The 24,905-nt window shown below is 40.2% G+C and overlaps 3 protein-coding genes across 3 annotated transcripts in view; all 3 read right to left on the reverse strand.

Annotated features, from left to right (window-relative positions):
- Nucleotides 1-24,905, reverse strand: part of LOC109416657 (uncharacterized) — a 325,658-nt gene that overhangs the window by 287,103 nt on the left and 13,650 nt on the right. The window lies entirely within an intron of this gene.
- Nucleotides 3,875-5,072, reverse strand: LOC109416608 (uncharacterized). The gene is made up of 3 exons (XM_019690678.3): nt 4,831-5,072; nt 4,622-4,762; nt 3,875-4,562 (listed from the first exon to the last, which is right to left on the reverse strand). Exons 1-3 carry the CDS (start codon nt 4,901-4,903, stop codon nt 4,051-4,053), a joined length of 726 nt encoding a protein of 241 aa, XP_019546223.3. The 5' UTR covers nt 4,904-5,072; the 3' UTR covers nt 3,875-4,050.
- On the reverse strand, nt 11,669-12,809 carry LOC109407449 (uncharacterized). Its single transcript, XM_019680495.3, has 2 exons — nt 12,555-12,809; nt 11,669-12,461 (listed from the first exon to the last, which is right to left on the reverse strand). Exons 1-2 carry the CDS (start codon nt 12,625-12,627, stop codon nt 11,905-11,907), a joined length of 630 nt encoding a protein of 209 aa, XP_019536040.1. The 5' UTR covers nt 12,628-12,809; the 3' UTR covers nt 11,669-11,904.

Consider the following 24,905-nt stretch of genomic DNA (forward strand, 5'->3'; position numbering starts at 1 on the left):
AACGATAGATCCCGCGATAAAGCGTGCATCAGATGCATTGATTGTTCTGTGATGCGGGCACAGTGCGAGGGTGTCGCATCATGCTACCGCATGAGAAACGGCTACCTTTGATTGTTCGTATCGTGTGTCATTTATCGTTAGAAGTGATTTTCTTCCATCCTTGGTGTTGAGGTACAAAAATATGTAAATATGTGAGTTTTGTCATGTTTTCATGGTCTCGGACCCAAACGAGTACCCTGGAAGAAATCTCCGGAAGTTTGGCGTCAAAATTCTGTTTTGAATTTTCTCCAAAAATATGAACTGGAAACAGCTTTCCACAGTGGAGAACATTCGCTAAGAAAAGCCGGAAAAAACTATGCCCGAACTCATGGAATATTTTCAAAATTGGGAAGTTTATTTTATAATTAAAACTTCCGCTCAATTTTGTTGAAAAATGACCAAAAGTGCTATATAAGCCTTTTCTTAAAAAAAAAATCCTAACTCAAGTACGAAGCCTCGTAGAAAGAAAGTTTTTCAATGAAAATGAAGGCAAATTTTCTCAGAAATCCAAAAAATATATATATAAACATATTTTCACAAAATTTTCCGCAAAATTGTCCCCCATTGAGAAAATTTATAAAGAAAAGCCGGAAGAACTATGCCCGAAATCGAATATTTTTGAGGAGGTAATCCCCTAAGCTTTGATCGTGGAAATATTTCGAATGCACTTTTTTTTTCGTTCCTGAGTTATGGCTAATTTTGTAAAAAATGTCCATGTAAGCCTATATTCTGAAATTTGCTTTCATTTCCATTTAAAAAGCTTTGTTTCTATGATTATTTGTACTTGGGTTATGATTTTTCTAAGAAATGCTTATATGGCACATATGGACATTTGTCAACATAATTGGCCATAACTCGATATAACGAAAAAGAGTACATTCCAAAAATTTCAGCGATTATAGCTTATGAAATAACCTTCCCAAAGATATATTTTTGAAAATTTTTCACGAGTTCAGACATAGTTTTCCCGACTTTTCTTTCATTTTCTAAAAATACTTTGATTCTACGATGCTTTGTTCTTGAGTTATTATTTTTCAAAGTAAGTAGTGTAAGGGAAAACAAAAAAATTCCACCTGAGTTTTCCGGGAAAATAGGCGACTCTAAATTTTTCTCAATTTGTTTTTGTTCATACATCCATGAGCCCTGCCTGTAGAAAAAGTTACATGACAATCTGAGACCCTTCGGCCCAAACCCGTACGGTAATAAAAATAAATAAAAAAAAATCAACAATAACGCCTGAGGAGCGGACCTGGTGGGATGGTTAGAACACTTGACTATCACGCCGAGGACCTGGGATCGAATCCCACTCCCGACAAACTCACAAAAAAATGTGAGTTCTTCCTTCGGAAGGGAAGTAAAGCGTGGGTCCCGAGATGAACTAGCCTAGGGCTAAAAATCTCGTTAATACAGATAAAAAAAAAACAATAATGCCTCACCACTGCATAACTTTTTTAATAGGCGTCGAATCACTTTGCGGTCTTCAACAAAGCTGTTTGGAGTATAGTAACCTACTACTAAATTTAATATTAATACCTATTTAATATTTTTGATATTAATTTAGAATTTGATATTAATATTGTTGCAACACTTTTTGTGAGTTTACCTGTAACGAGAGTTAGTTTACGCTCAGCACTCAGTCGAAATTCATGATAATTTGTCTCTTCTACATGTCATCTGACATGAGCCTCCCAGGTTATAATCCTCCTCGTGTCTCATGTACACTTCAGCAATGACAGTTCAGGCCAAACATGTCTAAAGGTCCAATCTGCAGGCTCAATTTGGTTTCTCTCTCTTTCGTTAATATGTCAGCTGTTTATTTGTATTTTGATTGCCTCCTTGCATTGAACGATGGTCAAAACAATTGTCTTTTGATTTGTACAGCAAAAATAGTTGAAAAGTGTACCATTACATTGCAATAATTGAAAGAGAAAGTAAACAAAGAGAGCCTCTCAAATGCAGATAGGACCTTTTGAAATGTTTGGCCTGAGTTCCTCTGTTGAATAGATCTATGAAACAAGCAATTCAAGCAACAAACAATTCATGGTATTCCAGATCAACTTCGGTGTATATCTATTCCCCGCATTTTTATCGAAAAGTACCAAAATATCAATTCCAGTTAGAGATTTCTCATTGATGGGTCTCGCATTAATGGATCCACTGGCTTCGGTGTATTCAATGAAAACTCCACCGCCTTCCAAAAATTCCAAGAACCTTGTTCGGTTTATGTTGCTGAGCTGGCGGCAATCAACTTCGCTTCGGGGATAATTTTCAACATGCCCGCATATCATTTCTTCATCTTCTCGGATAGTCTTAGTTCTACTGAGGCACTCCGGTCGATGAAACCTGTAAAACATCCATCTTACTTTTCTATAAAAATAAGGGGTGCACTAGTCGAAACATCATACAAGGTAAATCACCTTTGTATGGATCCCCTCATATTGCTCAATTTATGGCAATGAGAAGGCGAACTCTCTCGCAAAGGTGGGCGCACAGGAAAGTGAGATCTATGATAAAAGAATTTCACATGATGATTTTTTCCATTTTGTTCGCCAGAGTTTTCTTCAAAGTTGGCAAAATGATTGGCGAGATGGCCAGTTGGGACGGTGGTTACACTCCATTATTCCTAATGTTTCTTTGCGAGCGTGGTGGCATGGTTTGGATGTAAGACGAAATTTCATTCGCGTGATGTCAAGGCTTATGTCCATGTTCAACCATTACTCGCTAGACGCGCATTTACACAGGATAAACCTCGCGTTGAGCAATGTTTGTACTAAGTGCGGTTCCGATTATGATGACATCGACCACGTAGTTTGGCAATGCCCGGATAATGACGCCTCCAGAGCACTACTTTTCGCTACTCTTGAGGCCCGAGGTAGACAACCCATTGTTCTTGTAGAGATGTGTTTGGGACCCGCGATGTCACATACAGGGGATGTATTTTCGACTTTCTTCGCTCTGCTGGTATAAAAGTTTAATTCACTTGTGGTCTCTTCCCCAGGGTTTTCTCTGTTTTTGTCTTTTTTGTGTTGTTCTTGGCCATCCGGCAGAAGAATGATCCACTGCAATCTGGTATCCAATCGCTACACAGACAACGAACATGTCATCAAGATATACCTCCCGGATGAGCTTCAGAGAACCCTAACCCCCAACCCTTTCCAAGTCTATCCTTAAAAACTATTGTGACATATTATCCTCGAGCTGCCACGAGTACCCTGGTTCCGACCCATACTAACTTTGGCATAAGAATGTATCTGTACATAATATACAACAATTGAATTTCAGCTCCGACAAGCGTTAAACGCGATTGAGCCCCAAATAAATGAACTAGGCCGCATCCATTTATTACGTAACGCTAAAATCGTCAGTTTTTCACCCCCCCCCTTCCGTAACGCTTTTTTGTATGAAAACCCTAAAATTTTTGTATGGGCCGTAACGCTCGTCCAGACTCCCCCCCTCCCCCTAGAGCGTTACGTAATTTGTGGACGGCGCCCTAGTTAAAAAAAAGTTTACGCTCTCTGAAGTCGAGTAACTTTTGAAAAAAGTTTTGAGAACCGTCATAAAACCTACACGATTTTAAATTAGTGTCATAATGGCTTTGAGGAGCAGAAACCTATTTGACTTAAAAATGCACAGCTAATCTATTGTACATAATCATATAGTTGAGGCCATATGTGTACATCTCCCATTTAACCGCGTGTAACTTTACGCATATGACCTCCACTTTATCATCCTATTCAACTTCAATTGTGATCGGAGTGGAGGCTGGGATATCACTATGAGCTATGGGCTATGCTACATACTTATGCTTTCGGAAAAATAATCATTACATGCTTGCTATATTGCTGTGATCACATGTATTCAAATACTTTTTTGGAATTACGAAGTCGGTTATTTACAAAATAAATAGGTATTGTGTGTGTATTGCACTTCTTCAGAAATTAAATGCTATTTCCCCATTGTTCTGATCATCCTACGGATGAGCTAAGCTGTTCCTAACTACATAATTCTATTTTAAATCTTCCTTGCTTGCAGCTTAGAGGGTTTCTTCTTCAGCTGAACTGGAACTCGTCTCAGCTCATCGGTAGGTGAGCTTCCGTGGGCGATAGCAGTGCTGGAAGCGGTACCTTCCTTGCCGGTGTTGTACGAGTTGGCAATAGCAATTGGTCCACCGCTCGTACTTCCGAAGCTGATTGGGAAGAAAGCATTCGGGGCAGCCGAATCACTGGCACCACGGCGACCTCCCTTAGTGACCTGTTCCTCTTCTTCGTCGGAGTCGACTGGAACGGCGGGAACCTTTTTTTTCTTCTTCTCGGGAACCGTGGCTGGAGCTACGGCTGGGGCAACTGGAGCAGCAGTTGGTTCATCGGCGACTGACTCCTCATCCTCGGTCTCGTTAACAGCCGGGGCATCTTGGTTCGATTCGTCTTCGACTGGGACCTCAGCTGGGTTGGCTTCAGCAACAGCTTCCACGTTCGGGTCCTGAACAGCCTCCTCGTCACTCTCATCATCTGTATTTTGACAATCTGAGAATTCATGATACATTGTCAGGAATCAGCAAACAACAATTTCATAAAAATCTTACCCTTCAGATACGTGCCAGTGGCGATGGTGTTTCCAGCAGCGAAGGCAGATACACGTTGATTTTTAAGCTGTTGGTTCTGGTAGTGGATTCCATATATCTGCGATGGCATGTACCCCATTGGTTGTTGGTAGTACATGAAGGCTGTTTAGAAATTCATCCCGTTAACGACTATTTCTTTCTCCCTGACATTAAAACATGCGAATACGTACCATTCTGCACCGGAACCCTGTACCCTGCAGTGATTCCACACAGCACAGCAAGAACAGCGACGAACTTAATCATTTTTGTTAGTTTCACTTGAATTGTTCACTTCACCACAGCAGCCGTTGGGATCGAAACTCGGATGTAACAAGTTTCGAGTTCGTCGTCGGCTGATGTTCTCAGACCAAAATCTGGAGCTAAACTTATTCGACGCTTGGTTAAGTTTCCACCGATCACTGATAATTCTGACACCGGGAACGAACGCTTTTATACCGAAAATAGCGAAACGATTAGTTGGTATTCATGCGGGGTAAATCATTATTGCCTCTCGCGTTCCAGTGCACGCAAACTTATTTCGGGTGTTGCGGGGTGGGATTTATTTTATTTAGTTCCTGACAGTATTCTAATTGTATTCTGATTAATAGTATGACTTGTAGTTATTTGAAAGCATTATTTTGTGTTACTAGTGTTTGTAAAGATTGTTTTATGGCTTGGCTATTTTCTCGGAAATTTGAAAATTTCTCGTGGATTATTGCGGAAATCTGTTTCCATTGGAATATAACTTCATCCATTACGTGCTCGTATAGACTAATTAGTAAATGTGTCAGAAAAAACCAAGCTGAGTACCCAGGAAATAATATCGACTTTCTAGGGCATAAAGTACCAATGATTAATTTGAAAAAAAAAACGTTTTTTTTAGTTTTGTAAATGTGCATAGATCACTGTGAAGTAGACTCTGTTTCAGTTGGGGCGATATGCCAATAAAAAGAAGAGAAATAATTTCATTCATCAGAAATTTAACAACAGGACAGAGCTTTGACAAGTCAGTCAGTTTATGGGTTGACTATTTTTAGCAGTAACGAAGTCATTTAATGTTCATTCAAAGCACCTTTCGCCAATTACTTGGTGTATTAAATTAAAGCAGCATTTCCAATCTGGCATCCCTGTCTGATTTTATTGCTATTTAACACGTGTATGCTTGCTAAATAGGATACTCAACTTAGGTTGCAAATATAAGTGGGACAGAACAAACATTTTGCATTGTTTTTACTTTTCCTTATGTACTGTGTAGAATCAGCAATAATCCGGGTATGGTACAGAAGCCGAATGATTCATTTGATTCAATTTCTTCGTTAGCGAGCAATACTATGCCACATGCGTAGTAAAGTACAAGAAGAACATGGTTTAGTTTATCGTATTGCGTGAATAGAAATAACGCGAAATATCACAACATAGGCAAAACAAGAAGGGGCTGAAATGAATTGATTGGGTTGGAAACTCGTCTAGTATTTTGTAAACATTCAATTTGATCACCATTTCATTTATTTAGAAACTATATTTGTTATTACCCAAGAGCAGTTCTAGCTCAACGCACGCATCGAGTAGACGCTACCTTTTTCAATAGATCACTAAAATAACTAAAACGGCCGCTATGAAATAAACAGATAGCGCCACCGTGGCCTTGTGTGTTCGACATGAATCCACAGCTGTCACAATACTAATATGTATATACGGTGTAGGCCTTTGTTTACATGCGGTGAACGCCAGAAAAGTTTGCTTCATTGGTCAATTCAAAAGAAATTTTGTCCATGCATGAGCTACTATATTGCGCATTGCGCAGTTAAAAGTGCGACGAGGAAGTGCGGAATCTCAAATAAAAGTGCGCCCCTCTAGGCTGTCTCACCAATTTGAAGAGAAGGCAATTAAAGATAAACATTTTCCACCAAAAACGAACAAACTGTTGTACCGCTTCGGCCACTGAGAGAGTGAGAGCAGTCCCCACAGAGAGGCAGACGACTGAGCGTAGCTGTCCTCATTTACGTTACTGCACATAAATTTCAAGCGAATATGTCTCAAAATCTGTAAACAGTACGCATGATTGGCTGATTACTGAGCGGGTAGTATCATCTCACGGTAAATGGCTGTAATTTTGTAGCTTCTGCTATAATTTTCAGTCGATGCTTAGCTTACGTGTTGCTTAATTTTCATGATTTCTTTCTGTGTATCTAATACAAAGGTTATTTATTATCTTCACAGACCGGAGGTCGCCATCTTGGATACAAAATGGCGCAGGATGTTAGATTCCAACATGATTTCACTGAACCAGGTCTGAAAATATTCATATGGCATGAGTATTCTTGATTTATAAGACGTGGGCCGTAACTACACAGTTGGGAGCTATTGAATTTTATCCTATTGCTTGGTGGTTGTAAAACTCGGAACGCACAATCCGTGAATCAATTTCTCCACTTGCACTTCTGGTTTTTTAGTTATCCGCTATCCCCGTTTGCAGTTTTCCCAAGTAACACACTTGTCACATAAGAGTCACAGCAGTGCAGGATTTATTGCGTAGAAGTTATTGTAACTTGCTTCTAGCAAATATACACTTACTCGCTAGAAGTAAGTGATAGTGACTTCTGCGAAACTAAAACCTGCACTGCCGTGACTCTTCCATGACAAGTGTGTAACTTGGATTAGGAACCACTGGGATTTCATTGGTTAACAAAATTTGCAAATCCACTAGATTTTTTGCCGTGTTCAAAAAAATGTCGGTCACCCATGAATGTTTCTACTGGTCCTGCGTGGATGTTTTAGCTACATGATAGTTAAGATCATACACCCATGAGTATCATGCAAACTACAGTTTTGACAGTACATTTGGGATCACTGCTTTCAGGGGGATTCCAAAGGTCTAAGGGGTGTTTCATGGGGTCTTATGTCTCAGGAGGCCTCTAGTGGGCTTTAGGTGCGTTGTGAGGGATCCGGGGTGACTGACTGTCTTAGGAATGTTTCAGTCGGTCTCAGGGGGTAGCTGGAGGTTTCAGAAGTGCTTTAGATGATCTCAGGGAGGTGTTTCAGACCGGTACCCCAGAAAGGGGCCAAATTTAAAAATGCTACATTTTCGATAACCTGATGAAAATAGTCTCAGACCATATCCCAAGTAACACACTTGTCGCAGAAATATTACGGCGGCGCAGCTTTTTGTTGCGCAAAAGTCACTGTGACTTACTTCCAACAAATAAATGCTAACTTGCTAGAATTAAGTCACAGTGACATCTGTGCAACAAAAAGTTGTGACGCCCTGACTTTTCTGTGACAAGTGTGATACTTGGGATCTGAAGCAGTAGTGCTCCAAAACCGGTTCCGGGTGTCATGTCGAAAGAGGCCAACTATAAAATGAACCAAATCCATGCATGCCACACACCAAATCGCGGATTTTTTGATAATCTGATGAACGGTTAGCAAGAAAATAAGCTCAGACCACATAAGAAACAACCAGCAGTGTTCAGGATTTGGTTTAGGGTCTCCGGGGGGGGGGGGGGGGGGCTGTAAGGCGCTATATGCTGTTGAAACGCCCTGAAATCCCCGTACTTCCTTTGAAATACCCCTAAATGCCCTTCAAATCCTGAGACCCCTTCATAAAAACCCCTTGAAATGCCCCTGAAATACCTTAAAACGCCCTAGAAATCCCCCTTTTGAAATCTCGCCAATCCATTGGAAATTCCCCTGAGCTCCTTGGATTTGAGGGTGTTCCTAAAAGTCTTCTGAAACGCCCTTCGTCATTTTCAATTGGAAATGCCCCCGAAACCCTTTTGGAACGCCTTTGAAAGGCTTAAGAAACCCTCTACAACTCACCCTTGAATCACCCCTGAAATGCTATCCAAAGATCCTCAATATTTCGGAACGCTCTTACAACGTTCTTGAAACCCCCAGAATTTTTTTTAAATGCCTCTGAAATACCTTGAAACGCACTTCAAAAGCCTTGTATACATTAAGTCTGTTACGCTTATAGAGAGAAGGGGGTGGAGGGTTCCGAAAAGTGTGACAACCTATAAATTAGGTACAAGAAAACCCCGTACGAAGGCAGGACGGGGGTTCGAAAATTCTCGAATTTTGCGTGACGTACTTAATGGATGCCCTCTAACGCTCTTTGGAATCCCATTGAAACAAAAAACGAAGGAGTAACCACCCCTTTTTTGGGCTTTCTGGGAACTTCCTGGAGTCCTTCTTGGTCCCATCTCGGATGCCCAGAAGCAAGACCTGTTCTCTTGAACTAGATTCCCTCATTCTGGACAAACATCTTAGAATCCTAGTTCAACATTGGGAGAGAAGGGGTAGACTTTTTGCCTTTCTCGTACACCGAGTGTACTGAAAAAAAAAAACTATATGTTCACTTCAAAAATGACTTTTTGATAGGGCCCGACTCACATGTACCATCTCGGCGAATTGAGGTGATGTATGTGTGTGTGTACATAATAAGTTTTTGGCAGTCTCAACGGATTTTATGACCGACAGTTCATTCGACGAATAATCTGATCCCATTGTTTCCTATTTTAAATGGTTTGGATCGGTCCAGCCGCTCCAGAATTATTGCCATTTAGGTGTTTCAGACCGGAACCCCAGAAAGGGGCCAAATATGAAAATGCTACATTTTCGATAACCTGATGAAAATAGTATCAGACCATATCTGAAGCAGTAGTGCTCCGAAACCGGTTCCGGGTGTCCTGCCGGAAGTGGCCAAATAAAAAAGTGAACCAAATCCATACATGCCACACACCAAATCACGGCTTTTTTGATAAGCCGATGAACGATTAGCAAGAAAATAAGCCCATACCACATAAGAAACTACCAGTAGTGTTCCGGAACCGGTTCCAGGTGTCCCGCTGGAGGTGGTCAAATATAAAAGTGAACCATGCATGCGACACATCCCATCGCGGCTTTCTGAATAACCTGATGAACGGTTAGCAAGAAAACGAGCTCTGATCACATAAGAAATTACCATTAGTATTCCGGAATCGGTTCCGGGTGTTCCGCCCGAAGTGGCAATACATAAAAATGAATTAAACTCTTGCATGGTTTTTTAGTAAACGTGATGAACAGTTAGCAACTAGTCTCAGATAATATTTAGAACAATCAGTACTGTCCCAGAACCGGTTCCGGGTGTCCCGCCGGGTGTGGTAAAATTAAACGAAACCCATAAATGCGTTACATCAGGTTACATCCATTAGAGGCGTTTTTGATAACCTAGCGACGATTACTAAGAAAATAGTCTCAGACCATTTTTGGAACAATCGGTAGTGTCTCGGAACCCGTTCTGGGCAAGGATAGGGTGCGACTCAAAACTCTTTGCGTGCCGCACACTCTGCTACGAGACAGCACAACAAACTAGAAGGAGACGAGTACGCGCAATCGGTTGTGTGTTGCTCGCTTACTTTGTCGCGCACTGGAGCTCTCCTGTCTCTCACGCTCTGTCGTATGCACTCTCTCGGTGCTTGTCTCCGTGCTTTGCACTTGGCTTGATACTACGCATGATTGGAAAAATTTCGAATCAAACGACCCATCACTTTTCAACCCTTGACAAGCTTGACAACTTTGCCGAAAACACAAACTCTTCAATTAATTTATTAATTGATTTTTTCTGTTTGGAGACAAGCGCAGTCCCAAGCACCGTGCATTACTCTCTGCGCCGTAGAGCTAGTGCTGCGATTGTCTCTCGCACAATTACGAAAGCTCTCACTCATACGTCTCTTGTCTCTCGGCAAAACGGGAGACGAGCACTTGCGATTGTGTGAAGCACACGCTTTTTTCGCACCGCACGGTGCATGCCGCCTATCCCTGGTTCTGGGTGTCCCACCGGAAATGGTTAACCTTCCAGGACGCGCGCCATCAAGCAGCTGAAACTGCTCCGCGCTCGCGCTGTATACGACGAGCGAGGTTTTTTGGTAGTGTTGTACTTTTTACAACGGCGCGCGCGCTGAAGGGTTAAATACAAAAAAGAAACAATCCCATCCAAGCAATACATCAAATCGTGGCTTTTTATGTAACCTGATGAATGATAAGCAATGAAATAGTTGAGTAACTCTCGCTGAGACCGGCCCACTATGAACACCTTTTCTTCAAAAATGTTTAAAGTGGCGATTTTCTGAAAATCCTAGCTGAAAAAATGAGTAAAATGCATGTGGTTACTCAAATTGATGGACCACACCCCCCCTCCCCCGGTAGTTAGAGTCACAACCATTTTTGCAGACCCCTCGATTTTGGTCAAATGGTGGCACAGCCGATAACTTTTGAAAGAAGAAAAAGACATCTCTAATTTTTTGATATGTTTTGTATAAATGTCTCAGCTTTCAATTGATGCAAAAAATTTGAAAATCGGTGGTTGCCATCATGGTGAAAAAAATGTTTTTGTATAAAAATCCAAGATGGAGGCCAAAACCAATATGGCGGACCCAACTTTTTAATATTGTTAATAGTAGCTCTATATTTCCTCTTTTCAACAACAATTCGTTTTGAGGTGGTTTTTGGAGAAACTTTCGAGTTATAACGGTTTTAATGGGCCACCTTTTGACCAAAATCGAGGGGTGTGCAAAAATTGTTGGAGCAGGGAAGCGTGGGTCCCGAGATGATCTAACTCCGGGTTAAAAATCTCGCTATTAAAGATAAAAAAAATGCGAGTATTAGACATACAACTGTGTTTTTTCTAAATTATAAATCAAAAGTATGCCCACTAGGCTTACTAGACTGAATCTCAATAATTGACCAAGGATCCCATGTAGCCACACCTACAAATACGTGGGTATTCGACATGACCATGCTTAGGGTGACAGGAACTTTTCGTAATTGAAATTTCCTTGACTTCCTTAGACATTGTATATCTTAGTGCCTGCCACACGATGTACACATGCATAATGGTCACTAAAGCACTAAGCTGAGAAGCCAGGCTTGTTTCAGTGGGGTCGTTAAGCCAAATATTCAATTTTAATTTTCAATTCAAATGATGCATTTGTCTAAGACTATGATAGGTTCTGTGCAAGGAGTTGGAAGTATGAAAGTGTGATAAATGCATTAACGTTGGATGAACTGCCTTTTATTTGAGGAATCGATTCGGTTGTTGTTAATTACAGGTTTGAGTATTTACATAGTAAATATCGGTCACATTGTGCAAAACTTGGAAATTAAATGAAAACTAAATGTCCTTTCATTCATTGAACTTAAGGATGAATTCGAATCCAATTATATAAATTAAAACCTTATCATTATAAATCACTGTACTGATAGCTATACAAAAACTTTACACAGCTCTAATTCTGGCGGGCACGCAATTTAGCAGGTTTCCTCTTCAGCTGTACAGGTGCGGTTCTTCTCAGTTCGGCGGTAGCTGGGCTTCCATAGGCAGTGGCAGTGCTGGTGGCCGATCCATCTTTTCCGGTACTGTACGAGTTGGCAACCGCAATAGCTCCTCCCTTAGTGTTTCCGAAGTTCAACGGGAAGTACACGTTTGGTCCAGCAGATCCACTGGCACGTCCAACTTGAGCATCCTCGTCATCGGAATCAACATTCACCTTCTTCTTTTTCTTTTCTGGGGCAGGTGCTGGGACAGGGGCCACTGGAGCAGCAACTGGTTCTTCAGCCAGAGGTACAACTTCCTCAACTTCATGGGGAGATGGGACATCAAAGTGAGGTTCGGCCTCAGCTGGGAACTGTTCCGTTGGGTACGCATCAGCCAGAGGATCTACATAGGGGTCTTGAACTGGCCCTTCTAAACCTGCATCCTGCAGTTGCTGATTTTGGTAGTGAACTCCGTGCATAGTGCGATGAACAGGCCTGTATCCCATTGGCTGTTGATAGTACATGAAACCTGGCAAATCACGAATATACACAATTATTATCACTCAAAAAGCACTGTGTTAAATGTTGAACGACTTCAGTCCTTCTCATCAGGAATACTAACCATTTTGCATGGGAATTGAGTATCCTGCACTGATACCACACAGCACAGCCAATAAAAGCACGCACTTCATCATTTTGAAAACAATGCTAATTTTCTCCACGCACAACAAGGAAGTTATCGTCGTTTATCCTTGAATCGGAACGCTGATCCTGACGACAGAATGTTAAAGCACCAAGGGGTGTTTTCTCGAACCAAAAAATTCGGAGCTAAACTTATGCAATGCCTGGATAAGCTTCCACCGGTAACTGATAATTCTGACACCGCAAGCAGGCGTTTATATATCGAACAGGCGAATCGGAGCCATTGGTATTCATGCGGGGTGCGCATCATTATTGCCTCTTACATTCCGGTGTATCGAAATTTATCCCGCATGTCGGATGGGCAATATTTAAGCAAAGTTATAGTATTTGATTCCTGAGAATAATTTACAGGCAGCAGGTTTGATACAAATGATTAATTGATATAAAGTAGATTAATGTGGTACCCATATAGCTCAGTTAAAAAGTATGCAGCTGTAAGGAGTTACATTGAAAGCCCGAAAAAAGGGTCAGCTTCATTATTTTAGTTCAACATGTTCAATTTGACACATAGTGTATATATTATTGTAGGATAATTTTCAAAGAATAGTTAAAAAAAATATTGACGCTAGCCCGTGCACAGGTATACCTTCTTTAAAGTACCTTTTGGAAATCACGATAGCTTGCGAACAACTAAAATAAAAACAATTTAATTGTTAAATTTGCAACATTTTTAAACTCGGTGAGCTGATAATCATTTATAGAGATCATTGTGTATCTTATGCATCAAATGTACGCTGAAAACATTTTTTTCTGAATTGTTTTAGTAAAAAAAAATTGTAAAAAAATGCTAAAATTTGAGGCGATCAAAAGATAAACTCGTTAAAAACACGACTTTCATCAAGCTGACTTGCCTGTTGTTCATCATTGCGTTAGAGGGTGTAATAAGGAGAGCGGAGATAAACACGAGTGGGACGATTTTCACGAAGTCAGCTGCTGATATTGATATTGATATCATAGTTTGTAAATTTGAGACGATGGCGGAAACGTACATCCGACTAAAGAGTGAAGCCAGGCGAATCGAATTAGTCATTAATGTATCGAAGACAAAGTATATGATGGCAAAGGGCTCCAAGGAGAGATCACCGCGCCCGCCACCCCGAATTTATATCGACGGTGATGAAATCGAGGCGGTTGAAGAATTCATGTACTTGGGCTCACTGGTGACCGCCGACAACGATACCAGCTGAGAAATTCAGAGGCGCATGGTGGCAGGAAATCGTGCTTACTGTGGACTCCGCAGAACTCTACGATCGAATAAAGTTCGCCGTAACACGAAGTTAACTATCTACAAAACGCTGATTAGACCGGCAGTCCTCTATGGGCACGAAACATGGACCATCGCACCCTTGGAGTTTTCGAACGAAAGGTGTTGCGTACCATCTACGGCGTAGTGCAGATGGAAGACGGGACTTGGAGAAGGCGAATGAACCACGAGCTGCATCAGCTGCTGAGAGAAGCAACCATCGTCCACACCGCGAAAATCGGGAGGCTACGGTGGATGGGTCACGTCATCAGGATGTCGGATAGCAACCCGACTAAAATGGTTCTCGAGAGTCATCCGACCGGTACAAGAAGACGTCGTGTGCAGCGAGCAGAGCAGAAGGAGGGGGGGGGGGGGGGTCAGGGCCGAGGAGAGAGAAATATCAGAACACATCCTCTGCTATTGCAATGCACTCATCCATCGTAGGTTCAAAGTTTTCGGTAAGCGCTTCTTAGGGCCTGTTGGCATATGGATCTTATCTCCCAAGGATGTGGTTGGCTAGTATCGCCATAATGGAGGAATCATATGCTGTAACTCAGAATCACTATTCATCAATAATAGGCGATCTTGAGTTCAAACGATACCAAGGTATATCAGTGACAAACATGTTACTGATATTACTTGCGTACCTTACATGAAAAGGGTATATCACAGTAGTTTCAAAATCTTCCGACAAACGAAAGAGATCGAACATTATTGTGAGTCATCAGTTTTGTATCGTTTAGGAACTGCCAGATGTGACCATCGTACATAACTCTACACATATTGTATACTGGAGTTGATCCCAAACAATCAATTTGCACGCATGATGAAGTTTATGACCATGTTATACGTACTTTACTGCAGTAACATCGCATAAGATGCCGCATGAAAGTGTATTATGCCCAGTGCTGAAACATTCATTTCGTCATGTGTAAATTCAATCACCTACAGCTCATTTCAGAAGCTGAATCTAAGAATATGGTATATGAAAAACTTGTGCGGCTAGACAAATTCTGCAAGAATGTCACGGAAAAACCGCTATTTTTCGAATATTTAAGCTAAATGTCACGGACTGTCTTTGAAAAATGTCAAATGATTTTCATCGTGAATATCATTTGGCATTTTTCAAAGGTAGTCCGTGACATTTACCTTAAATATTCGAAAAATAGCGATTTTTCCGTTACTTTCTTGCAGAACTTGTCTAGCCGTACAGCTGTAGGTGATTGAATTTAGATATGACGAAATTAATTTTTTAGCACTGATTATTCTTACAAAAGTAGAGGCGATATTTGTGCATTGTCGTGATAACACCGTTCAATACTAAATTTTGTTATGGGATGAGAAAAAAAAAAGAACAGAGGTTTGGAACCCTAGAAGTGTCGTAGTGAAAGAATTTTTGAATAAAAAAATGGCCCGGGCCTTCGCAGTTTATGGCCGAAGTTTGGGGTGTTCAATTGATATGTGCATTAGAACGCGCTGTGCAACAGGCTTTAGACAATAACGAAATAAACATAAATACCGGAAACGCCTAAATATATGCTCGGCACGTTCTCATGCGCATATCAATTGAACACCCCAAGTTCTCCATACAAACTTCGGTCATAAACTGTGAAGACCCAGTCCAATATTTTTCAAAAACTCTATCCCTATGACACTTTTAGGGCCCCAAATCTACGTTCTTTTTTTCTCCTCCCATAACACCAAATTTTGTAAAATTTTATCGAGCAGTGTAATAATTACGTTATATGATTTCAATCGATGTCTTATTCGATGTACGGTGAGCAGTACTGCGACGTAATATAACATCTTATACGAATTATTTTTTCATAAGTAAACAACTCTTGTTAAATGAATGTCGAAATAATGACGTTTGGATTATCGAGCCACACTTTGCACTTTGGCATCAAACACCACTTATGAAACTAGCCGAATATTTAACATGCCAATCTAACTCACTTCAGTGTTTGTTGAAATTCACTTGGTTTCCTGCGTTGTGCGTGTTTGGCAGACTATTCAGAGTAAAGAACGACAAAGCGTTATTTCCCGTACAGTTTTCACTACGCCTCTTTGGCTTGCGTTATCCATGGCTGATTTTCAGGTGAACAAAATAAAAATGTAACCATAACGATCACTGAATTGCAGATTCTAGCACTGTATTCGGAGTCAAACAACATCTCTTCAATTTTTATCAAATATCACCTCTTGATTTTGGACTAGAAATTTCTGCACAAATGTCTCAAATGGAGGATAACGTGCCTCTGGAGTCGGCACACTTTAACCCTCGCTTTTTGTATTCAGCATTAGCGTGGTGCTGGCAGTAGTGGCTAACCGCGCGAGTTACGGAAGGTTAACGAGTTTATTTTACATGTGTGCGATTCCATTCGTACACCAATACGAGTTTACATGGCATAATCAGAAAAGTACCAAGTGAAGTCGTTTAATCATCGCAATGATGAAACTTAATTTAGTTGCGGTTTCAGCTAACGAAAGCAGGATGAGGAAATCTTCCCCTGTTTACTCTCGGTTGTTATATGCAGCACGTGTTTGCCGTTCGAGACTTGCACACTACATCATGCGCCCCTGTGATTTCTACAGAGATTTAACAAAAGATTCCTCCACAAATTCCTCTCGGAATTTTCCGAAGAATTCCAGCTAAGTTTCTTCCAGGAATTCCTTATGTGGTTCCTACAGAACCTTACTAACTCTAACTCGATCAGGCTAAGGCCGGGGTGACCTCAGCTGTACATAGTAGCCGCCTCCATTGCACTCGGTCCATGGCTGTTTGTCTCCAGTTCCGCACTCTGCGTAGGGTCCGCAGATCGTCCTCCACTTGGTCGACCCACCTAGCTCGCTGCGCACCACGTATTCTTGTACCGGTCGGATGACTCTCGAGAGCCATTTTAGTCGGGTTGCTATCCGACATCCTGATGACGTGACCCGTCCACCGTAGCCTCCCGATTTTCGCGGTATGGACGATGGTTGGTTCTCTCAGCAGCTGATGCAGCTCGTGGTTCATTTGCGTTCTCCAAGTCGCGTCTTCCATCTGTACTCCGCCGTAGATGGTACGCAACACCTTCCGTTCGAAAACTCCAAGAGCGCGTTGGTCCTTCGCACGTAGGGTCCATGTTTCGTGCCCATAGAGGACGACCGGTCTAATCAGCGTTTTGTAGATAGTTAACTTCGTGTTGCGGCGAACTTCGTTCGATCGTAGAGTTCTGCGGAGTCCAAAGTAAGCACGATTTCCTGCCACAATGCGCCTGTGAATTTCTCGTCTGGTGTCGTTGTCTGCGGTCACCAGTGAGCCCAAGTACACGAATTCTTCAACCGCCTCGATTTCATCACCGTTGATAAAAATTCGGGGTGGTGGGCACGGAGATTCTTCCCTGGAGCCCTTTGCCATCATGTACTGCTCCAGAACCTTCTTTTTGATATTTATCCAAGAATTCCTCTGGGATTACCTGTACAAATTCTTACTGAGATGCCTCTAATTATTTTGATGGGATTTATCCAGCAACCCCTGCTGTTACTCTTCTGCGGATTTCTCCAGAAGTTCATTCAAAGGGTTTTTTAAACAAATTCCTTCCAATTTCCTTTATGGATTCTTCCAAGAATTCCGCTTCGTATTCTCACTGGAAATCCTCTCAAGAATTCTTTCAGAATTTGTGTTGAAATCTTTCTAGAAATCTTGTAAGATCTTATGGTTGTTTTGATCACCGTTTACGTTATCCTTTTCTATTACGATTGGTGTTTTTCGGTGACGATTGAAAACTCCTTCTTAATTCTTCTTTACGTTTCAACCTACTTTATTAACTTTCGGTCATCTTCAGAAGATTCCGCCGGACGTTCGTTTGTCAAGGCGGTACACTTAATGACCGAAAGTTAATAAAGTAGGTTGAAACGTAAAGAAGAATTAAGAAGGAGTTTTCAATCGTCACCGAAAAACACCAATCGTAATAGAAAAGGAAATCTTGTAAGAATTCCTGCAGCTTTTTTTTGCTAGAAATATTCCAGGGATCACCCCTAAGAGCAATAACTGCATAAATATTAACTGGAAACGCTTGAGGAATCCCAGCAAGGATTCTAGCGGGTATCCAGGTAGAAGTTTCTAAAGGAATTCCAACTAGATTTTCTGAAGGTATTCCAAGAAGAGCTCCCAAAGAAATCCTTGCAGAAATCCCTAACAGAATCATCGGAGCAATTTCTGGAGGAATTCTTGGAAAACCCCATGGAGAAATCCCAGCAGAAATTTCTAGCAGCAACATGTCAGGTATTTCTGGAGGAATTCCAAGAGGATTTCTGAAAAGATTTCTCCAGCAAATTTTCTTGGAATTCCTTAAGGGATGCCTGCTATGATTCCTCCTATGATTCCACCAGGATTTTATCTCCTGGGGAATTCATTCTGGGATTCCTTTTGAAGCACTTCCAGTTTTTGGCATGATTCCTTCAGGATTTTTCAGGATTTTTCTAGAAATTCCTCTTGTAATACATCCAGTAATTACTGCTGGAATTCCTTCACAAATTCCTACTAGAATTTCCTCGGGGATTTTTGCTGAACTTTCCCAATCAGGAATATCTCCAACAACTGCTCTTGAGAGAGAGAGAGAGAGATTCCCTGCAAGTATTACATGGGTAACCCATAAAAAAGATCATGTCTAGAGAAATCTCAGTAGCAGTCCAGGCGAAAATGCAGCTTCCAAAATGATTTCATGTGTGCGACAGGGAAAAGGGCGAACATTTCAAGGTAAGGTTACTCGGTTCATTTGTTGTCTATTTTTTTACAGTGTCAGTTAAAGCCTATATTCAAGAAAAAAAAAGCATATGAATTTCTTCAAACTTGTGACAATGTATGCCGAAGGAATGGCTATCAATTTACTACGCGCCAAATGGTCATACATGTAACAACATGAAATAACATGAAATGGTTCCGTAGAATATCAATTGCCTTTCGATGAACAACTTTGCAGTACTAATCAAGAGGGCAGTGTAGGAGGAAATTTTCGTATAAAAATCCCTGGTGGAATTGATGAAGAAATCCTTGGATGAATCACAGGAGGAATTCAAGGACGAACTTCAAGTGAGCTCTCTTTAGGAATCCCAGAAGAAATTTTTGGAGGAATCCTTGAAGGTATTTCTTCCGAAATCTTAACAGTTATTTCTAGAGAATACCATCAAACTTTCCTGAATGCATTCCCAGAGAAATCTTTGGAGGAACGTTCTTAAAATCCCTCTACAAATACCTAGTTGGATTTCCATAGAAATTGTTGTTGGGATTGTTTCAGACGTTTCTCTCTGGAGTCTTATACATACTCTCGCTGGGATTCTTTCAAGGATTTCTCCAATGATTCCTATAGAAATTCTTGTGATTCATTCAGAAATTTCTTAAAAGATTTTTTTTTTGAATCTCTCTCAGAGTATAAGGAGATATTCCTAATGGGAATTCTTACTGGAATTTCGCAAGTATTTCAACTCTGGTTTCTTCAGTAATAGCTCTTGGGAGTCTGCAAGAATTCCTAGAGGATTCCCAGCAGGAGTTGTCTGATATATCCCAGCAAAGTATCCCGGTGGATTCAACCAGAAATTTGTGAATGAATCCCAGTAACATTCCTGGAGCTCTGCGAGAACTCCTGAAGGAATAGTAAGTGGATTTCCAACAGTAAATACTGGGAAAATTTCTGAAGTTATCCATGTAGCAGTCCATGAAGAAATCACAGCAGGAATTTTAAGAGCAATCTCAGCTGCAATCACTAGCATGGGCTGCTTTTTCTTGTTTTATAAACACTCTCCAAAACAAACTTCTTCTTCTTGGCGTAACCATATCCTACTCGGATTAAGCCTGCTTCTCAGTTAGTGTTCTATGATAATGATCACAGTTTTGATCTGAGAGGTTCCTCTGGGCAGCCTATTTAATGCACCCATAGATAAACGAAAGTGCACCATAGAAAAACAAAAATGCACCATAAATAATTAAGTAATGTACCGATAAAATGCACAGCATTCTCCATAAATAAATATAAATGTTCCATAATAAATTAAAAATGTAGCGGTAAACCAAAAAAAATTCTAGTTAAAAATGAAGCATTGTATCAATAAAAAATTAAATAAAACACCATAAACAAATAAGCTTGCTCCATAAAAAATAATAAAAATATCCATAAATAATGAACATTTGTTCCATAATTATACCATATTTGCTCCATAAAAAATTGAAATTGCACCATAAATATAATCAAATTGCACCATAAACAAATTGTAAATTTTACCACAAAGAATGTAAAAGCCACATAAATTTAATCTTATTGTACCATTGCTGCAGTGTCCAACGACATATAGTTTTAGGATGTGGATGGGATAATGTTAATATGAAAAGTAAGAAGAAAATAAACAGAAACCATGTACCGAAGCACGCATCTATGATAGAACGACTCAAAAGATGGAAACACTATGAATGCAATTTACCGGATAATCGCTTGCTGTTCGAACTCGCTAACGCTCACGGGATAACATCTCTGTTTGCATTATACCGGGCAAATTCTTGGATTTGTGGATTACCTAGAACCGAATCGACACAGTTACAACGCATCCACAGACTACGCCGCATGTATTAAAAGAATCCGCATTTTGAAAGAAGGGTTAACCCTTGGAGTTTACATAATATGTAATGTAAATATATTATATTTATTAATGATTTCAATTTGATCGGAAAAATTATTAAAAAATTAATCCATGTTTTATATAATTATAAAATAAACTAAGTATCCTGATAACAACTGACGTTCTTTTTATTAGATTCTTTTTAGATTATCAGGAGGAGCAGAAAACGGGCTTGGTGGTCTAGTGGCTACCGCTTCTGATTCGTATGCAGAAGGTCATGGGTTCAATCCCTGCCCAAGTAACACACTTGTCACCGAAGAGTCACGGCGGCGCAGGTTTTAGTTGCGCAGAAGTCACTGCGACTTACTTCTAGCAAGTAAGTATTTATTTGTTAGAGGTAAGTCACTGTGACTTCTGCGCAACATAAACCTGCGCCGCCGTGACTCTTCGGTGACAAGTGTGTTACTTGGCTGACCCGTTCCTTTCATCCTACTTTATATCTTTCTATCCACTTTCTCTCGCTCTCTCTTCTCTACATATACAACTAATGTATATTCATATGTTCATAGTCTTCACTAGAACCAGAATCGAATTGGAAAAAAGTCGTTTCCCTCCCTTCCAACTTCTTCTCACAGCACAGTATATATAACGCCTACAAGTTATGCAAACAAAGCGTGCTGTGCCGCTTGACCTTATTCACCTTATTCACCACACAATCTATACGAACACTATAAAAATAACCCCTATCCATGGATCGCATCCGTGCTGGTTGTGGGGATGCAGAGGAGATCTCGGTCTTTAGTAGCAACAACCAGCACACTAGAATGTTAGAACATTCCTTTTCCTTCCTAACTGACTATAAGGACGTGGTCGGCGCCGTTATTGATCAAGAATGTATGAGCTGCTTAAATTGCACTTTTAGAATAAGTGGAGTGTCCCAGCCCTTATTCATTTGGATCCCAGTGCAATTGGTACCAGCTCAGATCAATCACGGAGGAGCAACCATTGACATGTATAGTCAAATTTGATTTTTTTTTTAAATTAAGGCAGAAGGAGCAGAATATAGCCTTTTAAATTACACATATTACTATATACTTACATATTTCCAGTGCTACTAGCCATTGAAATACTGCTAATGATGCAGAATTTGATTAATTTTTGTAGATATTGCATTCTTTGAGGTAAAATTTATAGTTTGTTAATGGTGCAATTTGATGATATTTATGGTGAAATTTTAATTTTTTATGGGGCAAATATGGTATAGTTATGGAGCAAATGTTCATTATTTATGGATATTTTTATTATTTTTTATGGAGCAATCTTATTTGTTTATGGTGTTTTATTTAATTTTTTATTGATACAATGTTTCATTTTTAACTAGAAAATCTTTTGGTTTACCGCTACATTTTTAATTTATTATGGAACTTTTCTATTTATTTATAAAGATAGCTGTGCATTTTGTCGGTACATTGCTTAGTTATTTATGGTGCATTTTGATTTTCCTATGGTGCATTTTGTAATTATTATGGCCGCAATAACCTTTTACCGTTCCTCTGCCGATGGCCAATTTTTTGCACGTGTATTCATATCGTGTTACAGGCACGAAGCTACAGTATGCTCAAGGAAGTCAAGGAAATTTCTTTTCCGAAAAGTTCCTGGGCCGATTGGGAATCCAACCTGTCATTCTCTGCTTGGTGGAGCTAAATACCCATGCCTTAACAGTTGTAGCTACTGGCTATAGAGGTTCTCATGTGAAGATAATAAAATCAATAACTTTGGCATGTAGGTTATAAGGTAAGGGGTCTCCTGTTAGCCTAGTGGTTAAGGCTTAGCATCGTCAGTGACAGCGGATTCGATTCCCGTTCCGGTCTGAAAAAATTTCTCGACTCCCTGGGCATAGTGTATCATTGTACTTGTCTCACAATATATACAAATTCATGCAATGGCAGGCAAAGAAAGCCCTTCAATTAACCCTCTAATGGATACCTGGGGTCCATTGGACCCCAGAGCCACTTTGAAGTGGTCGCAAAAAAGTTTGGATTGATATATCGGCCCCATTTTTACAGTACCTTCAAACTACACCGCGATGAGTTATTTGTGCAAAAATACCGATAGTTTCATGGCGTACTAAGGATTATTTTGGATTTCAAAGTTGAACCGTGCGATTTTGTACCCCTGGGGTCTATTGGACCCCACGGTACAAAAGATTGTATCTTTTGATCGTGACTTGCTAGAATAATGTTGTCTTCGACAAAATTGTTCAATAGACCAAGGGCAATCTTATGATAACTAAATTGAATCGAATTATCTCAGTAGATGGCGCTAGTGTGTATTAAAATTGCAGTTATATTTAGTTCGAATATTTTTATATTCTGAATGTATAGAATATTCGTGTCTTCGGCAAAAATGTTTAATACATCAAGGTCAATTGGTATTGACAGTGGATATTGGTGGATAATTTACATCAGAATTGCCATTTACATCAGAATTAACATAGATGAGACTTTTAAACCATATTCCAAAAATGTAATATACATATGTTACGTTGATGTCTCGATCGAGAAAAAATATTCGGAGTTCATGTCTTCGACGGAATTATTCATATGAATGTAAGTTTTCAAATTCAATTAACTCTGATTTGAAATTAAATCAAGGAATCTTTCAATGATTCTCCAAAGGTTCCTCCAGGGCTTCATCTAGAAAATGCACTTGGTATCCGCATTTTTTTTTCCAGAAATTCCTCCCTGGATTAATTTAAGAATTTGTACCAGTAGTGCTTCCGGGATTCCTCTAAGAAATCCTTCGGGGTTCTTCCAGGAACCTCCCGCGTTCTCTACAGGAATTCCTGCTGAGATTCCTCTTGGAATTTCTCCTGGGATTCTTCTAAGATTTTCTCCTGACATTCCCCCAGGAATTCTTACAGGAATTCCATCTGGGATTGCTCTAGGAATGCCTCTCGGGATTCTTCTAGGAATTTCTCCCGAGATATTTCTAAAATATAAACTGTACATAACAATTTCATTACTTAATTATGTATCCGTAAGCATGTCGATTCTATAGTGTCTATATATTTTAGCCCCATGCCTGCCAAAAACTTTACCGTAGACACCATCTCTGTAAATAATAAGTATTCCAATGTACAACAGATAAAAAATGTAATTTTTTTTTTATTAGCACCAGCCTATGTCAAAGTTCCGAATCAAATAAATATTTGGTCTCCCGAACAACACTAACTTTCTAAGTAATCAGAATCCTGAGATATCTGAGATACAAAATTTGTATCTAGTGAGTATACACGCCCCTTCACCAATCAAACAACTTTGCCGAAGACACCAACTTTATAAGTAATCAGGATCTTGCGATATATGAGATGTTATTTTATCAATGATATGTCTGTTTTTTTATTCTTATGTCGAATTCGTTTTTGATTCAGTTCCAACCTGGGTTGGAACTGGATGAGATCACAGTTTCAACTCCAACCCGACTTCGGTTTCGCTTGTACTAAAGTTTGTTTGAGTTTGTTTGACGTTTGTTTGTTTACATATTTTCCGCCAATCCAGTTCCAACCCAGGTTCAAAAACGAATTCGACATTAATCGCTTAACCTAATTTACAGCTCTATTGTCTACTGGGGCACTACGTGAGCAATTTCAATTGACAGCTGCACTTACATTGTGTACAGCGCCTAGATTCTATTCTACTTCATCGAACTGGTTGCCTTTCTGCTGCTTTCACATGATCTACTTTTTACCTAATAGAATGATGAGCACAAGGATGATGATGGATGGCCGATGTTCCTTTCCAGTCCGATTGGGGGTCCATTATGAGTAGCAGTTCGCCGATGTCCAGGTTTCCGGGTCCGTTTGAGCCATGGGGCTCAGAAGAGGGTCAGTGTCAGTTGCTCTCGGGGGAAAAGCAACTGACGAAAAATTGCAAGTGCCGGGGCTGGGAATCAAACCCATGACCATCCGCATATGAAGCGAACGTGTGACCAACTACGCCACGGGCCCCAGATATGTCTGTTTGTCTGTGATGTCTCTTTGGGTTCATTCAAATAATACGTAACACAAAATTTTACAATTTCAGAACTTCTCCCTACTCTACGTAACAACTTTTGTGTGGTAAATTTTGTTTTTATTCTATAAAGCGTAACACAGCGCTAGAAATTCTCGCTACCCCTAACGTTACGTAATATTTGAACGAACCCTTTTGAGCTGTCGGACATTTATGTCTACCCATTTACAGAAGTGTGATTTATTCTTTTGTTATGTGCGTCTTATCCGCTTGCTTTGGTACGTTACATCCTATTGATTAGGGGCGTTTTGGAATGCTCTCTAGTGCCAACTATCGGATATTTCCTAAAATAAATTGTTCATCACTAGATAGGCCTTGACTTACCGAACATCTTTGCTGAAAACATCAACCTTTTAAAAAGTAA

The sequence above is a fragment of the Aedes albopictus genome, chromosome 2 (genome assembly GCF_035046485.1).
Source record: "Aedes albopictus strain Foshan chromosome 2, AalbF5, whole genome shotgun sequence".
NCBI classification, from domain to species: domain Eukaryota; kingdom Metazoa; phylum Arthropoda; class Insecta; order Diptera; family Culicidae; genus Aedes; species Aedes albopictus.